Source organism: Oncorhynchus keta, chromosome 28 (genome assembly GCF_023373465.1).
Source record: "Oncorhynchus keta strain PuntledgeMale-10-30-2019 chromosome 28, Oket_V2, whole genome shotgun sequence".
In the NCBI taxonomy this organism is placed as follows: Eukaryota; Metazoa; Chordata; class Actinopteri; order Salmoniformes; family Salmonidae; genus Oncorhynchus; species Oncorhynchus keta.
This window is the reverse complement of record NC_068448.1, coordinates 11,018,611-11,036,900: the sequence shown is the minus strand read 5'-3', so window position 1 is coordinate 11,036,900 and position 18,290 is coordinate 11,018,611. Positions and strand designations below refer to the sequence as shown.

General features: G+C 46.0%; 1 protein-coding gene across 1 annotated transcript in view; it reads left to right on the top strand.

The window, feature by feature from the left end:
• Positions 1-16,315: 16,315 nt before the first annotated feature.
• LOC118360423 (tensin-2-like) overlaps positions 16,316-18,290 on the top strand; it is a 79,822-nt gene continuing 77,847 nt past the window's right edge. The window contains exon 1 of the mRNA XM_052484178.1: positions 16,316-16,756. Coding sequence (XP_052340138.1) covers positions 16,631-16,756 — 126 coding nt within the window. The 5' untranslated portion in view covers positions 16,316-16,630. The remainder of the gene's footprint in view (positions 16,757-18,290) is intronic.

Here is an 18,290-nt window from a genome sequence, read left to right as displayed (position 1 = left end):
TCAGTAATGGCCTCAGATCTGAATTCAAGGGTCAATTGAAGGAATTTTATAAGGTAATAAGCTCACCACAGCTGTGAGGAGTCACAGTTTAACTTTATTCCCACACAATCAACTTTAATTATATATTTTTGAATGTGACACTATCCAATCTCCCACCTCTATAACAGCCAATGATTTGGGATTCACACACACACACACACACACACACACACACACACACACACACACACACACACACACACAAAAACTCTTGATAGGTATGTTTTGTCTTTGAAGTTTCCTATTTAACACATTCCATCGCCTGTTCTGTTCCTATTTCCTCTTGTGTTTTCCATGACTACGACCTTTTGACACCGGGTTTTATGTCCGGCCTTTGTATCTGGGGGCATAGAATTGTCCAAAGTAACCAACTGACGACAATCCTACATTTGAGGATTGATTGATACATTACATGGCCAAAAGTATTTGGACACCTGCTCATCGAACATCTCATTCCAAAATGATGGGTATTAATATGGAGTTGGATTCCCCTTCACTGCTATAACAGCCTCCATTCTTCTGGGAAGGCTTTCCACCAGACGTTAGAACGTAGCTGATTAACTGATTCTTAGTCATTAAATGGATAGTTCACCCAAATGACACATTGAAAAATTATTTTCCTTACTTTGTAAGCAGTTTTATGGACAAGGTATCACAGCAATCCATGCTTTGGTTGTGTTTACATGGCCGACTGTTTCATTCATTTGTGGCCCAAATCCAATGCCAGTCGATGGTACCTATATTAGCATTTTCACGCTTAATGTCTAAATCATCCATAATGAACTTCTTTGAGTTACACGGTACATTTTTAGATACTTTAGGATGATTTGGACATGACATGCATAAACTATTCCTTTAAATATAACCAGCTTTCACATAGCCTTTTACTAGGAGCAACCTTCCTAAAGTGAAGATGTTGGTAAGGCCCAAATATTGTACTTGAATATACAGCACATTTTGTTTGTGATGAGCTTATTACTTTGGTCTTGTGGTCTGTGATATGGACCTTGTTTTTGTTCTTCCTGTTTAGGGATCATGCCCACACTTGCAAATCTGTCCTTGCCCATAGAGATAGATGGCTCTAGTGCCCAAAAGCCTGTTTTAGCATGGGCAGCACCATTGAGGATTTTTACCAATTTGAAGTCGTCAGCTTAGTGGGACTTCCTATGGGTTAAGGAAGAATCACATAATTCTATCCAGGTCACAAGGAGGGATCTGCCAATACATTATACTCATGAGAAAATGTTTCATAACTGCAGGTTGCAGTCTCCAACCTTGGCTTTATACCTGTTCAAACAACACCCTCTAGGTGGCAGTATGCACCCTTTCTGTTTGTTTATCAACTCATAAAAGTAGTAGAAGAAGAAAATGGTCTACATCAAAATGGAGATGGCCTCAATTGGTGCAGCCCGTGCTCTCACAGACGACATAATGGGACAGATACAATGATGTGATGTTTATCTAAGTCTATGGGTTTACCATATACAGAAAATTGTGTTCTATTTGATGCTTAAATGTATGTTTGGAAATAGAAAGCCACCAACAAGTGGTAGGCTATGGGAGGGGCCCCTTAACAAAATAATCACTTTTCTAGCTTTGAGAATGTGGCTCATTTATTTAACCCCCCCTCCTCCTCTGACTACAGCACACTCCTAAGGAACCCCCCTCCTCTGACTACAGCACACTCCTAAGGAACCCCCCCCCCTCCTCTGACTACAGCACACTCCTAAGGAACCCCCCCTCCTCTGACTACAGCACACTCCTAAGGAACCCCCCCCTCCTCTGACTACAGCACACTCCTAAGGAACCCCCCCTCCTCCTCTGACTACAGCACACTCCTAAGGAACCCCCCTCCTCTGACTACAGCACACTCCTAAGGAACCCCCCTCCTCTGACTACAGCTCACTGAACCCCCCTCTCTGACTACAGCACACTCCTAAGGAACCCCCTCCTCTGACTACAGCACACTCCTAAGGAACCCCCTCCTCTGACTACAGCACACTCCTAAGGAACCCCCTCCTCTGACTACAGCACACTCCTAAGGAACCCCCTCCTCTGACTACAGCACACTCCTAAGGAACCCCCTCCTCTGACTACAGCACACTCCTAAGGAACCCCCTCCTCTGACTACAGCACACTCCTAAGGAACCCCCTCCTCTGACTGCAGCACACTCCTAAGGAACCCCCCTCCTCTGACTACAGCACACTCCTAAGGAACCCCCTCCTCCTCTGACTACAGCACACTCCTAAGGAACCCCCTCCTCTGACTACAGCACACTCCTAAGGAACCCCCCTCCTCTGACTACAGCACACTCCTAAGGAACCCCCTCCTCCTCTGACTACAGCACACTCCTAAGGAACCCCCTCCTCTGACTACAGCACACTCCTAAGGAACCCCCCCTCCTCTGACTACAGCACACTCCTAAGGAACCCCCCCTCCTCTGACTACAGCTCACTCCAGGAACCCCCCCACTCCTCTGACTACAGCTCCTCCAGGACCCCCCGTCCTCAGACTACAGTATATGCCTCAGGACCCACGCCGTCCTCAGACTACAGTATATGCCTCAGGACCCACGCCATCCTCAGACTACAGTATATGCCTCAGGACCCACGACGTCCTCAGACCACAGCTTACTCCCATCGCTCCCTCTCTCCTCAGTTACACAGCAATGCCCGTTTCCCATCAGCGTTCTGAAGTGGAGAACTTAATGTCAGAGGTCACAACCTGGGCCAAAACCCAGCTTAAGGTCACAGGGGTCAGTGGTGTGGTGGAAGGGGTGGTTAGGATATACAGGATATTACAAGATCAACAGTCAAATATTGTATTTTTTATCTATTTGAAGTGAACAAGAGAACCTAAAATGTGACAGAGAAACTTATAGCCCAGTTCAACAGAAGAAACGGAAAAAGTGGGTGAATAATGCACTAAGCTGTGAAGTGATGGGTTAGATTCAGAAAATCAAAACTTGCATAATTTAGTAGTGGTATACCATAAAATAATGTCTCTATAATGCATCTCTAAAATGTCTCTCTATAATGTGTCTCTATAATGTCTCTCTATAATGCATCTCTAAAATGTCTCTCTATAATGTCTCTCTATAATGACTCTCTATAATGTGTCTCTATAATGTCTCTCTATAATGCATCTCTATAATGCATCTCTATAATGTCTCTCTATAATGCATTCTCTATAATGCATCTCTATAATGCATCTCTATAATGCATCTCTATAATGTCTCTCTATAATGCATCTCTATAATGCATCTCTATAATGTCTCTCTATAATGGATCTCTAAAATGTCTCTCTATAATGTCTCTCTATAATGTCTCTCTATAATGTCTCTCTATAATGCGTCTCTATAATGCATCTCTATAATGCATCTCTATAATGTCTCTCTATAATGTCTCTCTATAATGCATCTCTATAATGTCTCTCTATAATGCATCTCTATAATGCATCTCTATAATGTCTCTCTATAATGCATCTCTATAATGTCTCTCTATAATGCATCTCTATAATGCATCTCTATAATGTCTCTCTATAATGCATCTCTATAATGCATCTCTATAATGCATCTCTATAATGCATCTCTATAATGCATCTCTATAATGCATCTCTATAATGCATCTCTATAATGCATCTCTATAATGTCTCTCTATAATGCATCTCTATAATGTCTCTCTATAATGCATCTCTATAATGCGTCTCTATAATGCATCTCTATAATGCATCTTCTAAGGTCCTGTGAAAGTTGCTGGGATCGAGGCATGGCTCACACTAACCAATCTTTCTGGAGAAGAACAGATTTGTCTGTAACCAGGCTTCGTGTGCCTTTATTTAAAGGGCAGGGCAGCTGTGCAACCCACACCTCCAATCTCATCTCCTTAATTGAAACACATGACTCCATATAGCTTTTGGAGGAGTCGTTAACCCAGAGGTAAATGCGTCTCTATAATGCGTCTCTATAATGTCTCTCTATAATGTCTCTCTATAATGCGTCGGTTCTCAATCAGAGTCAGGTGATTATCGTTGTCTCTGATTGGGAACCATATTTAGGCAGCCATATTATGTGAGTGTTTTCGTGGGTGATTGTTCCTGTCTTTGTGTTTGCACCGGATAGGGCTGTTTCGGTTTTTCACTTTTCATTATTTTGTAGTTTCCGCTTGTATTGTTTTTTCCTTCATTAAAACTATATCATGAATCATCATCACGCTGCATTTTGGTCCGATCCTTGTTCCACCTCTTCGTCAGAGGAGGAGAGCCGTTACAGAATCACCCACCCCACCCGGACCAAGTGACGTGGTAACAGGCAACAGCGGCAGCAGGAGCAGCGCGACAAGAATTTCTGGACTTGGGAGGAAATCCTTGACGGGAGAGGACCCTGGGCTAAACCAGGGGAGTGTAGCCGCACCAAGGTGCAGCGAGAGAGGGACTGGACATGGGAGGACGAACTCGACGGTGAAGGACCTTGGGCTCAGCCTGGAGAATATCGCCACCCCAAGGAAGAACTGGAGGCGGCGAAAGCGGAGAGGCGCTGGTTTGAGGAGGCAGCACTGCGACGCGGATGGAAGCCTGAGAGTCAGCCCCAAAAATGTTTTGGGGGGGGCTCACAGGGAGTATGGCTATGCCAGGTAAGAGACCTGCGCAAACTCCCTGTACTGACCGGGGGGCTAGAGAGACCGGGCATGCACCGTGTTATGCTATGGAGCGCACAGTGTTTCCAGTGCGGGTGCATAGCCCGGTGCGGTTCATACCAGCTCTTCGTATTGGCCGGGCAAGAGTGGGCATCGAGCCAGGTAAGGTTGGGCAGGCTCGGCGCTCAAGAACTCCAGTGCGCCTGCACGGTCCGGTCTATCCAGAGCCACCTCCACACACCACTCCTCCGGTGGCAGCTCCCCGCACCAGGCTTCCTGTGCGTGTTCTCTATCCAGTTCCACCAGTGGCAGCACCACGCATCAGGCCTACAGTGCGCCTCGCCTCTCCAGAGCTGCCAGTCTGCATGGAGCAGCCAGAGCTGCCAGTCTGCATGGAGCAGCCAGAGCAGCTAGATCCGCCAGTCAACCAGACTCTTCCAGATCTGCCAGTCAACCAGACTCTTCCAGATCTGCCAGTCAATCAGACTCTTCCAGATCCGCCAGCCAGCCAGGATCTGCCAGAGCCAACTACCTGCCTGAGCTTCCTCTCAGTGCTGAGCTTCCTCTCAGTGCTGGGCTTTCCCTCAGTGCTGGGCTTCCCCTCAGTGCTGAGCTGCCCCTCAGTCCCGAGTTTCCCCTCAGTCCCGAGTTTCCCCTTAGTCCCTAGTTTCCCCTCAGTCCCGAGCTTCCCCTCAGTCCCGAGCTTCCTCAGTCCCGAGCTGCCCCTCAGTCCCGAGCTGCCCCTCAGTCCCGAGCTGCCCCTCAGTCACGAGCTGCCCCTCAGTCTCGAGCTGCCCCTCAGTCCAGTGGGGTTCTGGGTGAGGACTATTAGGCCATGGTCGGCGGCAAGGGTGGATTATCCCAGGACGCGAGGGGGAGGAACTATGACATTTATGGAGTGGGGTCCACGTCCCGAGCCGGAGCCGCCACCATGGACAGACGCCCACCCGGACCCTCCCTATGGTTTTGAGGTGCGTCCGGGAGTCCGCACCTTAGGGGGGGGGGTGTTCTGTCACGCCTTGGTCTTAGTATTTTGTGTTTTCTTTATTTATTTGGTCAGGCCAGGGTGTGACATGGGTTATTGTGGTGTGTTTTTGTCTTAGGAGTTTTGTGGGGTGTTACGTAGTCTATGGCTGCCTGAGGCGGTTCTCAATCAGAGTCAGGTGATTATCGTTGTCTCTGATTGGGAACCATATTTAGGCAGCCATATTCTGTGAGTGTTTTCGTGGGTGATTGTTCCTGTCTTTGTGTTTGCACCGGATAGGGCTGTTTCGGTTTTTCACTTTTCATTATTTTGTAGTTTCCGCTTGTATTGTTTTTTCCTTCATTAAAATTATATCATGAATCATCATCACGCTGCATTTTGGTCCGATCCTTGTTCTACCTCTTCGTCAGAGGAGGAGATAGAAGAGAGCCGTTACAGACAGGAGAATCAAACAACAGCAAAAAGACAGGAGAATCAAACAACAACAAGACAGGAGAAACAAACAACAACAAGACAGGAGAATCAAACAACAACAAGACAGGAGAAACAAACAACAACAAGACAGGAGAAACAAACAACAACAAGACAGGAGAAACAAACAACAACAAGACAGGAGAATCAAACAACAACAAGACAGGAGAAACAAACAACAACAAGACAGGAGAAACAAACAACAACAAAAAGACAGGAGAAACAAACAACAACAAGACAGGAGAAACAAACAACAACAAGACAGGAGAATCAAACAACAACAAGACAGGAGAAACAAACAACAACAAGACAGGAGAAACAAACAACAACAAGACAGGAGAAACAAACAACAACAAGACAGGAGAATCAAACAACAACAAGACAGGAGAAACAAACAACAACAAGACAGGAGAATCAAACAACAACAAGACAGGAGAATCAAACAACAACAAGACAGGAGAATCAAACAACAACAAGACAGGAGAAACAAACAACAACAAGACAGGAGAAAAACAAACAACAACAAGACAGGAGAAACAAACAACAACAACAAGAACAAACAACAACAAGACAGAGAAACAAACAACAACAAGACAGGAAGACAGGAGAAACAAACAACAACAAGACAGGAGAAACAAACAACAACAAGACAAGAAACAGACAGGAGAAACAAACAACAACAAGACAGGAGAAACAAACAACAACAAGACAGGAGACAGGAGAAACAAACAACAACAAGACAGGAGAAACAAACAACAACAAGACAGGAGAAACAAACAACAACAAGACAGGAGAAACAAACAACAACAAGACAGGAGAAACAAACAACAACAAGACAGGAGAATCAAACAACAACAAGACAGGAGAAACAAACAACAACAAGACAGGAGAAACAAACAACAACAAGACAGGAGAAACAAACAACAACAAGACAGGAGAAACAAACAACAACAAGACAGGAGAAACAAACAACAACAAGACAGGAGAAACAAACAACAACAAGACAAACAACAACAAGACAGGAGAAACAAACAACAACAAGACAGGAGAAACAAACAACAACAAGACAGGAGAAACAAACAACAACAAGACAGGAGAAACAAACAACAACAAGACAGGAGAATCAAAACAACAACAAGACAGGAGAAACAGAAACAAACAAACAACAACAAGACAGGAGAAACAAACAACAAACAACAAGACAGGAGAATCAAACAACAACAAGACAGGAGAAACAAACAACAACAAGACAGGAGAAACAAACAACAACAAGACAGGAGAATCAAACAAGAAACAACAAGACAAGACAGAGAAACAAACAACAACAAGACAGGAGAAACAAACAACAACAAGACAGGAGAATCAAACAACAACAAGACAGGAGAATCAAACAACAACAAGACAGGAGAATCAAACAACAACAAGACAGGAGAATCAAACAACAACAAGACAGGAGAATCAGACAGGAGAAACAAACAACAACAAGACAGGAGAAAAAAACAACAAGACAGGAGAAACAAACAGACAGGAGAAACAAACAACAACAAGACAGGAGAAACAAACAACAACAAGACAGGAGAAACAAACAACAACAAGACAGGAGAATCAAACAACAACAAGACAGGAGAAACAAACAACAACAAGACAGGAGAATCAAACAACAACAAGACAGGAGAATCAAGACAGGAGAATCAAACAACAACAAGAGAAACAAACAACAACAAGACAGGAGAATCAAACAACAACAAGACAGGAGAATCAAACAACAACAAGACAGGAGAATCAAACAACAACAAGACAGGAGAATCAAACAACAACAAGACAGGAGAATCAAACAACAACAAGAGAATCAAACAACAACAAGACAGAGAGAATCAAACAACAACAAGACAGGAGAAACAAACAACAACAAGACAGGAGAATCAAACAACAACAAGACAGGAGAATCAAACAACAACAAGACAGGAGACAGGAGAAACAAACAACAACAAGACAGACAGAGAATCAAACAACAAACAAGACAGGAGAATCAAACAACAACAAGACAGGAGAAACAAACAACAACAAGACAGGAGAAACAAACAACAACAAGACAGGAGAATCAAACAACAACAAGACAGGAGAAACAAACAACAACAAGACAGGAGAAACAAACAACAACAAGACAGGAGAAACAAACAACAACAAGACAGGAGAAACAAACAACAACAAGACAGGAGAATCAAACAACAACAAGACAGGAGAATCAAACAACAACAAGACAGGAGACAGGAGAAACAAACAACAACAAGACAGGAGAATCAAACAACAACAAGACAGGAGAAACAAACAACAACAAGACAGGAGAAACAAACAACAACAAGACAGGAGAAACAAACAACAACAAGACAGGAGAATCAAACAACAACAAGACAGGAGAATCAAACAACAACAAGACAGGAATCAAACAAAACAAGACAGGACAACAAGACAGGAGAAAAACAAAACAACAACAAGACAGGAGAATCAAACAACAACAAGAAACAGGAGAATCAAACAACAACAAGACAGGAGAAACAAACAACAACAAGACAGGAGAAACAAACAACAACAAGACAGGAGAAACAAACAACAACAAGACAGGAGAAACAAACAACAACAAGACAGGAGAATCAAACAACAACAAGACAGGAGAATCAAACAAACAACAACAAGACAGGAGAAACAAACAACAACAAGACAGGAGAATCAAACAACAACAAGACAGGAGAAACAAACAACAACAAGACAGGAGAATCAAACAACAACAAGACAGGAGAATCAAACAACAACAAGACAGGAGAATCAAACAACAACAAGACAGGAGAATCAAACAACAACAAGACAAGAATCAAACAACAACAAGACAGGAGAATCAAACAACAACAAGACAGGAGAAACAAACAACAACAAGACAGGAGAAACAAACAACAACAAGACAGGAGAATCAAACAACAACAAGACAGGAGAATCAAACAACAACAAGACAGGAGAATCAAACAACAACAAGACAGGAGAAACAAACAACAACAAGACAGGAGAATCAAACAACAACAAGACAGGAGAATCAAACAACAACAAGACAACAAACAACAACAAGACAGGAGAACAGGAGAATCAAACAACAACAAGACAGGAGAATCAAACAACAACAAGACAGGAGAATCAAACAACAACAAGACAGGAGAAACAAACAACAACAAGACAGGAGAATCAAACAACAACAAGACAGGAGAATCAAACAACAACAAGACAGGAGAATCAAACAACAACAAGACAGGAGAATCAAACAACAACAAGACAGACAGGAGAATCAAACAACAACAAGACAGGAGAAACAAACAACAACAAGACAGGAGAATCAAACAACAACAAGACAGGAGAAACAAACAACAACAAGACAGGAGAAACAAACAACAACAAGACAGGAGAAACAAACAACAACAAGACAGGAGAATCAAACAACAACAAGACAGGAGAAACAAAACAACAACAAGACAGGAGAAACAAACAACAACAAGACAGGAGAATCAAACAACAACAAGACAAGAAACAAACAACAACAAGACAGGAGAAACAAACAACAACAAGACAGGAAAAACAAAAGACAACAAACAAGACAGGAGAAACAAACAGTGTAGACAAAATGTTAGATGTTTAGCTTATAGATGACTATAAGCTAAACCGCACTTCTGACCACTTCAACTCTGCCAGCAGTATTTGGAACTTATGTGATAAGATGTCTGTGGTTCCATGCTCAGAGGTCTGTGGTTCTATATTAAGAGGTCTGTGGTTCCATGCTAAGAGGTGTGTGGTTCCATGCTAAGAGGTCTGTGGTTCCATGCTCAGAGGTGTGTGGCTCCATGCTAAGAGGTCTGTGGTTCCATGCTAAGAGGTCTGTGGTTCCATGCTAAGAGGTCTGTGGTTCCATGCTCAGAGGTCTGTGGTTCTATATTAAGAGGTCTGTGGTTCCATGCTAAGAGGTGTGTGGTTCCATGCTAAGAGGTCTGTGGTTCCATGCTCAGAGGTGTGTGGCTCCATGCTAAGAGGTCTGTGGTTCCATGCTAAGAGGTCTGTGGTTCCATGCTAAGAGGTCTGTGGTTCTATATTAAGAGGTCTGTGGTTCCATGCTAATGCTAAGAGGTGTGTGGTTCCATGCTAAGAGGTCTGTGGTTCCATGCTCAGAGGTGTGTGGCTCCATGCTAAGAGGTCTGTGGTTCCATGCTAAGAGGTATGTGGTTCCATGCAAAGAGGTCTGTGGTTCCATGCTAAGAAGTGTGTGGTTCCATGCTAAGAGGTCTGTGGTTCCATGCTAAGAGGTCTGTCGTTCCGTGCTAAGAGGTCTGTGGTTCCATGCTCAGAGGTGTGTGGCTCCATGCTAAGAGGTCTGTGGTTCCATGCTAAGAGGTCTGTGGTTCCATGCTAAGAGGTCTGTCGTTCCGTGCTAAGAGGTCTGTGGTTCCATGCTAAGAGGTCTGTGGTTCCATGCTAAGAGGTCTGTCGTTCCGTGCTAAGAGGTCTGTGGTTCCATGCTAAGAGGTCTGTGGTTCCATGCTAAGAGGTCTGTCGTTCCGTGCTAAGAGGTCTGTGGTTCCATGCTGAGAGGTCTGTGGTTCCATGCTAAGAGGTCTGTGGTTCCATGCTAAGAGGTCTGTCGTTCCGTGCTAAGAGGTCTGTGGTTCCATGCTAAGAGGTCTGTGGTTCCATGCTAAGAGGTCTGTCGTTCCGTGCTAAGAGGTCTGTGGTTCCATGCTAAGAGGTCTGTGGTTCCATGCTAAGAGGTCTGTCATTCCGTGCTAAGAGGTCTGTGGTTCCATGCTAAGAGGTCTGTGGTTCCATGCTAAGAGGTCTGTCGTTCCGTGCTAAGAGGTCTGTGGTTCCATGCTGAGAGGTCTGTGGTTCCATGCTAAGAGGTCTGTGGTTCCATGCTAAGAGGTCTGTCGTTCCGTGCTAAGAGGTCTGTGGTTCCATGCTAAGAGGTCTGTGGTTCCATGCTAAGAGGTCTGTCGTTCCGTGCTAAGAGGTCTGTGGTTCCATGCTAAGAGGTCTGTGGTTCCATGCTAAGAGGTCTGTCGTTCCGTGCTAAGAGGTCTGTGGTTCCATGCTAAGAGGTCTGTGGTTCCATGCTAAGAGGTCTGTCGTTCAGAGTGAGAGAGAGAGGGAGAAACGTGCTAAGAGGTCTGTGGTTCCATGCTGAGAGGTCTGTGGTTCCATGCTAAGAGGTCTGTCGTTCCGTGCTAAGAGGTCTGTGGTTCCATGCTGAGAGGTCTGTGGTTCCATGCTAAGAGGTCTGTCGTTCCGTGCTAAGAGGTCTGTGGTTCCATGCTGAGAGGTCTGTGGTTCCATGCTAAGAGGTCTGTCGTTTCGTGAGAAGAGGTCTGTGGTTCCATGCTGAGAGGTCTGTAGTTTTAGAGCATCCAAACTGCAACTGTTTGTGTTGGTTGTGTTGGTTTTGATGAACCCATTTCAGACAATAAAGAACATGTCTAGCAAGATTACTGTGTATGTGTGAGCAGGAAACGGAGTGTTCAGAGAGAGAGAGGGAGAAACAAAGAGGGTTTCAGTGCGAGAGAGGGAGGGAGTAACAGAAAGGGTTTCAGAGTGAGAGAGAGAGGGAGTAGGGAGTTTTTCCTAGCCACCGTGCATCTACACCTTCATTGCTTGAGGTTTGGGGTTTTAGGCTGGGTTTCTGTACAGGACTCTGTGACATCAGCTGATGTAAGAAGGGCTGTATAAATACATTTGATTGATTGATTTAAATTTGATTGAGTAACAGAGACGGTTTCAGAGTGAGTGAGAGAGGGAGTAACAGAGAAGGTTTCAGAGTGAGAGAGAGAGGGAGTAACAGAGAAGGTTTCAGAGTGAGAGAGAGAGGGAGTAACAGATAGTGCTTCAGAGTGAGAGAGAGAGGGAGAAACAGAGAGTGTTTCAGAGTGAGAGAGAGAGGGAGTAACAGAGGGTTTCAGTGAGAGAGAGAGGGAGAAACAGAGGGTTTCAGTGAGAGAGAGAGGGAGTAACAGAGGGTTTCAGTGAGAGAGAGAGGGAGTAACAGAGACGATTTCAGAGTGAGAGAGAGAGGGAGTAACAGAGACGGTTTCAGAGTGAGAGAGAGGGAGTAACAGAGACGGTTTCAGAGTGAGAGAGAGAGGGAGTAACAGAGACGGTTTCAGAGTGAGAGAGAGAGGGAGAAACAGAGACGGTTTCAGAGTGAGAGAGAGAGGAGTAACAGAGACGGTTTCAGAGTGAGAGAGAGAGAGGGAGTAACAGAGAAGGTTTCAGAGTGAGAGAGAGAAGGAGTAACAGAGACGGTTTCAGAGTGAGAGAGAGGGAGTAACAGAGGGTTTCAGAGTGAGAGAGAGAGGGAGTAACAGAGACGGTTTCAGAGTGAGAGAGAGAAGGAGAAACAGAGACGGTTTCAGAGTGAGAGAGAGAGGGAAACAGAGAAGGTTTCAGAGTGAGAGAGAGAGGGAGAAACAGAGACGGTTTCAGAGTGAGAGAGAGAGATAGGGAGTAACAGAGAAGGTTTCAGAGTGAGAGAGAGAGGGAGTAACAGAGACGGTTTCAGAGTGAGAGAGAGAGGGAGTAACAGAGACGGTTTCAGAGTGAGAGAGAGAGGGAGTAACAGAGACGGTTTCAGAGTGAGAGAGAGAGGGAGTAACAGAGACGGTTTCAGAGTGAGAGAGAGAGGGAGTAACAGAGACGGTTTCAGAGTGAGAGAGAGAGAGGGAGTAACAGAGACGGTTTCAGAGTGAGAGAGAGGGAGAAACAGAGACGGTTTCAGAGTGAGAGAGAGAGGAGTAACAGAGACTGTTTCAGAGTGAGAGAGAGAAGGAGTAACAGAGGGTTTCAGAGTGAGAGAGAGAGGGAGAAACAGAGACGGTTTCAGAGTGAGAGAGAGAGGGAGAAACAGAGACGGTTTCAGAGTGAGAGAGAGAGGGAGAAACAGAGACGGTTTCAGAGTGAGAGAGAGAAGGAGTAACAGAGACGGTTTCAGAGTGAGAGAGAGAGGGAGTAACAGAGACGGTTTCAGAGTGAGAGAGAGAGGGAGAAACAGAGACGGTTTCAGAGTGAGAGAGAGAGGGAGAAACAGAAACGGTTTCAGAGTGAGAGAGAGAGGGAGTAACAGAGACGGTTTCAGAGTGAGAGAGAGAGGGAGAAACAGAGACGGTTTCAGAGTGAGAGAGAGAGGGAGTAACAGAGACGGTTTCAGAGTGAGAGAGAGAGGGAGTAACAGAGACGGTTTCAGAGTGAGAGAGAGAGGGAGTAACAGAGACGGTTTCAGAGTGAGAGAGAGAGGGAGAAACAGAGACGGTTTCAGAGTGAGAGAGAGAGGGAGTAACAGAGACGGTTTCAGAGTGAGAGAGAGAGGGAGTAACAGAGACGGTTTCAGAGTGAGAGAGAGAGGGAGAAACAGAGACGGTTTCAGAGTGAGAGAGAGAGGGAGAAACAGAGACGGTTTCAGAGTGAGAGAGAGAGGAGAAACAGAGACGGTTTCAGAGTGAGAGAGAGAGGGAGTAACAGAGACGGTTTCAGAGTGAGAGAGAGAGGGAGAAACAGAGACGGTTTCAGAGTGAGAGAGAGAGGGAGTAACAGAGACGGTTTCAGAGTGAGTGAGAGAGGGAGAAACAGAGACGGTTTCAGAGTGAGAGAGAGAGGGAGTAACAGAGATGGTTTCAGAGTGAGAGAGAGAAGGAGTAACAGAGACGGTTTCAGAGTGAGAGAGAGGGGAGTAACAGAGACGGTTTCAGAGTGAGAGAGAAAGGAGTAACAGAGACGGTTTCAGAGTGAGAGAGAGAAGGAGTAACAGAGGGTTTCAGAGTGAGAGAGAGAAGAAACAGAGACGGTTTCAGAGTGAGAGAGAGAGGGAGAAACAGAGACGGTTTCAGAGTGAGAGAGAGAGGGAGTAACAGAGACGGTTTCAGAGTGAGAGAGAGAGGGAGTAACAGAGACGGTTTCAGAGTGAGAGAGAGAGAGAAACAGAGACGGTTTCAGAGTGAGAGAGAGGGAGAAACAGAGACGGTTTCAGAGTGAGAGAGAGAGGGGAGTAACAGAGACGGTTTCAGAGTGAGAGAGAGAGGGAGTAACAGAGACGGTTTCAGAGTGAGAGAGAGAGGAGTAACAGAGACGGTTTCAGAGTGAGAGAGAGAGGGAGTAACAGAGAAGGTTTCAGAGTGAGAGAGAGAAGGAGTAACAGAGACGGTTTCAGAGTGAGAGAGAGAGGGAGTAACAGAGAGTGTTTCAGAGTGAGAGAGAGAGAGAGAGAGAGAGGGAGAAACAGAGAGTGTTTCAGAGCAAGAGGAGGGAGAAACAGAGACGGTTTCAGAGTGAGAGAAGGAGTAACAGAGGGTTTCAGAGTGAGAGAGAGAGGGAGAAACAGAGGGGTTTCAGAGTGAGAGAAGGAGGAACAGAGGGGTTTCAGAGTGAGAGAGAGAGGGAGAAACAGAGGGTTTCAGAGTGAGAGAAGGAGTAACAGAGGGGTTTCAGAGTGAGAGAGAGGGAGAAACAGAGGGTTTCAGAGTGAGAGAGAGAGGGAGAAACAGAGTGTTTCAGAGCAAGAGAGAGGGAGTAACAGAGACGGTTTCAGAGTGAGAGAGAGAGGGGAGTAACAGAGACGGTTTCAGAGTGAGAGAGAGAGGGAGTAACAGAGACGGTTTCAGAGTGAGAGAGAGAGGGAGTAACAGAGACGGTTTCAGAGTGAGAGAGAGAGGGAGTAACAGAGAGTGTTTCAGAGTGAGAGAGAGAGAGAGAGGGAGAAACAGAGAGTGTTTCAGAGCAAGAGGGAGGGAGAAACAGAGACGGTTTCAGAGTGAGAGAGAGGGGAGTAACAGAGGGGTTTCAGAGTGAGAGAGAGAGGGAGAAACAGAGGGTTTCAGAGTGAGAGAGAGGAGGAACAGAGGGTTTTCAGAGTGAGAGAGAGAGGGAGAAACAGAGGGTTTCAGAGTGAGAGAAGGGAGTAACAGAGGGTTTCAGAGTGAGAGAGAGAGGAGAAACAGAGTGTTTCAGAGCAAGAGAGAGGGGAGAAACAGAGGGTTTCAGAGTGAGAGAGAGAGGGAGAAACAGAGACGGTTTCAGAGTGAGAGAGAGAGGGAGTAACAGAGACGGTTTCAGAGTGAGAGAGAGAGGGAGAAACAGAGACGGTTTCAGAGTGAGAGAGAGAGGGAGAAACAGAAACGGTTTCAGAGTGAGAGAGAGAGGGAGAAACAGAGACGGTTTCAGAGTGAGAGAGAGAGATAGGGAGTAACAGAGATGGTTTCAGAGTGAGAGAGAGAGGGAGTAACAGAGACGGTTTCAGAGTGAGAGAGAGAGGGAGTAACAGAGACGGTTTCAGAGTGAGAGAGAAAGGAGTAACAGAGACGGTTTCAGAGTGAGAGAGAGAAGGAGTAACAGAGGGTTTCAGAGTGAGAGAGAGGGAGTAACAGAGACGGTTTCAGAGTGAGAGAGAGAGGGAGAAACAGAGACGGTTTCAGAGTGAGAGAGAGAGGGAGTAACAGAGACGGTTTCAGAGTGAGAGAGAGGGGAGTAACAGAGACGGTTTCAGAGTGAGAGAGAGAGGGAGTAACAGAGACGGTTTCAGAGTGAGAGAGAGAGGGAGAAACAGAGACGGTTTCAGAGTGAGAGAGAGAGGGAGTAACAGAGACGGTTTCAGAGTGAGAGAGAGAGGGAGTAACAGAGACGGTTTCAGAGTGAGAGAGAGAGGGAGAAACAGAGACGGTTTCAGAGTGAGAGAGAGAGGGAGTAACAGAGAAGGTTTCAGAGTGAGAGAGAGAAGGAGTAACAGAGACGGTTTCAGAGTGAGAGAGAGAGAGAGAGGGAGAAACAGAGAGTGTTTCAGAGCAAGAGGGAGGGAGAAACAGAGACGGTTTCAGAGTGAGAGAAGGAGTAACAGAGGGGATTTCAGAGTGAGAGAGAGAGGGAGAAACAGAGGGTTTCAGAGTGAGAGAAGGAGGAACAGAGGGGATTTCAGAGTGAGAGAGAGAGGGAGAAACAGAGGGTTTCAGAGTGAGAGAAGGAGTAACAGAGGGGGTTTCAGAGTGAGAGAGGGAGGGAGGGAGAAACAGAGGGATTCAGAGTGAGAGAGGGAGGGAGAAACAGAGTGTTTCAGAGCAAGAGGGAGGGAGAAACAGAGTGTTTCAGAGCAAGAGGGAGGGAGAAACAGAGAGGTATTGATATTGCTATGAGAGAAGACAGAGGGAGAGAGACCATATATGTAAAGAATATAGCATATGAGTATTTGAGAGACGGCGGATGCATGTGTCTGTGTGAGACATAGAGAGGAGTGAGAGAAGGTATATCCTCTGGCCCTTGGAGAGTGAGCGTGAGGCTGAATGGGAGCCAGAAAAAGGGGAAGGGCCTCGCGTCAGCCAACAAAAACAGCTGCCTGAGACTACGCAGGAAAACAGTGTCTGGTAGAGTATAGGGAGAGGTGGACAGGGAGAGAGAGGACAGGAGAGAGAGAGAGAGCGCCAGGGCTCACATCTCTATATGGGTTGCGTCCTGACTGCGGAGCCTTGCTGTGGGGAGGAAGCAGAGCCTGTGCCCGTGGTGAGAGGGTCACTGACGCGCCGAGGTCCAGAGAGGTCCAACAGCGGCAGGATGAGGCTGACTAAGGTGAGTCTCTGGGTGGGCTTATCTATGGGGCCACAGCTGGTCCAATACAATAGAGCTGGGTTTTAGGACCCTTTCACATCCTGCTTTATATTTCTATATTTTCATAAAGGAATGTGTATGTGTTTGGTCTGTGTATGAGTGTGCTTGTTACTTTGAGTTGTGTCTGGTGTCTGTGCCCATGTTTGGGTGCAGGTTTTAAATTACAGTGGGGGTTGGGGGGGCTCCCTCATAACAAATCAGGGCCCCCTTATCAGAATGGAAATGGTCAAAGATATGGATGTTGGGCAACCCCAAGAGATGTTGGGCAACCCCAAGAGATGTTGGGCAACCCCAAGAGATGTTGGGCGCCCCCAAGAGATGTTGGGCAACCTCAAGAGATGTTGGGCAACCTCAAGAGATGTTACAACCCCAAGAGATGTTGGGCGCCCCTGAAGAGATGTTGGGCAACCCCAAGAGATGTTGGGCAACCCCAAGAGATGTTAGGCAACCCCAAGAGATGTTAGGCAACCCCAAGAGATGTTGGGCAACCCCAAGAGATGTTGGGCAACCCCAAGAGATGTTGGGCGCCCCAAGAGATGTTGGGCAACCCCAAGAGATGTTGGGCAACCCCAAGAGATGTTGGGCAACCCCAAGAGATGTTGGGCAACCCCTTCTCATGTTAGGCAACCCCAAGAGATGTTGGGCAACCTCAAGAGATGTTGGGCAACCCCAAGAGATGTTGGGCGCCCCTCAAGAGATGTTGGGCAACCCCAAGAGATGTTGGGCGCCCCCAAGAGATGTTGGGCAACCTCAAGAGATGTTGGGCAACCTCAAGAGATGTTGGGCAACCCCAAGAGATGTTACAGCGCCCCTCAAGAGATGTTGGGCAACCCCAAGAGATGTCTGGGCAACCCTTCTTCTCATGTTGGGCAACCCCAAGAGATGTCTACAGGGCTGCCCCCAAGAGTCCGTGTATAATTGGAACCCTGATTGGTTACATTGGTGTTATTGTAAATCCCCATGGTTACAACACATACTATCCAGCGTGGGAATGCTTAGCCCTCGGGACGGCATCCAGCTGACTCGTCAGAAAGGGACCTGGGGTCTACTGTCAGAATGGGTTATTCTCTTCTCATGTTATTACTAATCTATCACAGAGCTGATCTACAGTACTGGCCTTCTTCTCATGTTATTACTAATCTATCACAGAGCTGATCTACAGTACTGGCCTTCTTCTCATGTTATTACTAATATATCACAGAGCTGATCTACAGTACTGGCCTTCTTCTCATGTTATTACTAATCTATCACAGAGCTGATCTACAGTACTGGCCTTCTTCTCATGTTGTTACTAATCTATCACAGAGCTGATCTACAGTACTGGCCTTCTTCTCATGCTGTTACTAATCTATCACAGAGCTGATCTACAGTACTGGCCTTCTTCTCATGTTGTTACTAATCTATCACAGAGCTGATCTACAGTACTGGCCTTCTTCTCATGTTGTTACTAATCTATCACAGAGCTGATCTACAGTACTGGCCTTCTTCTCATGCT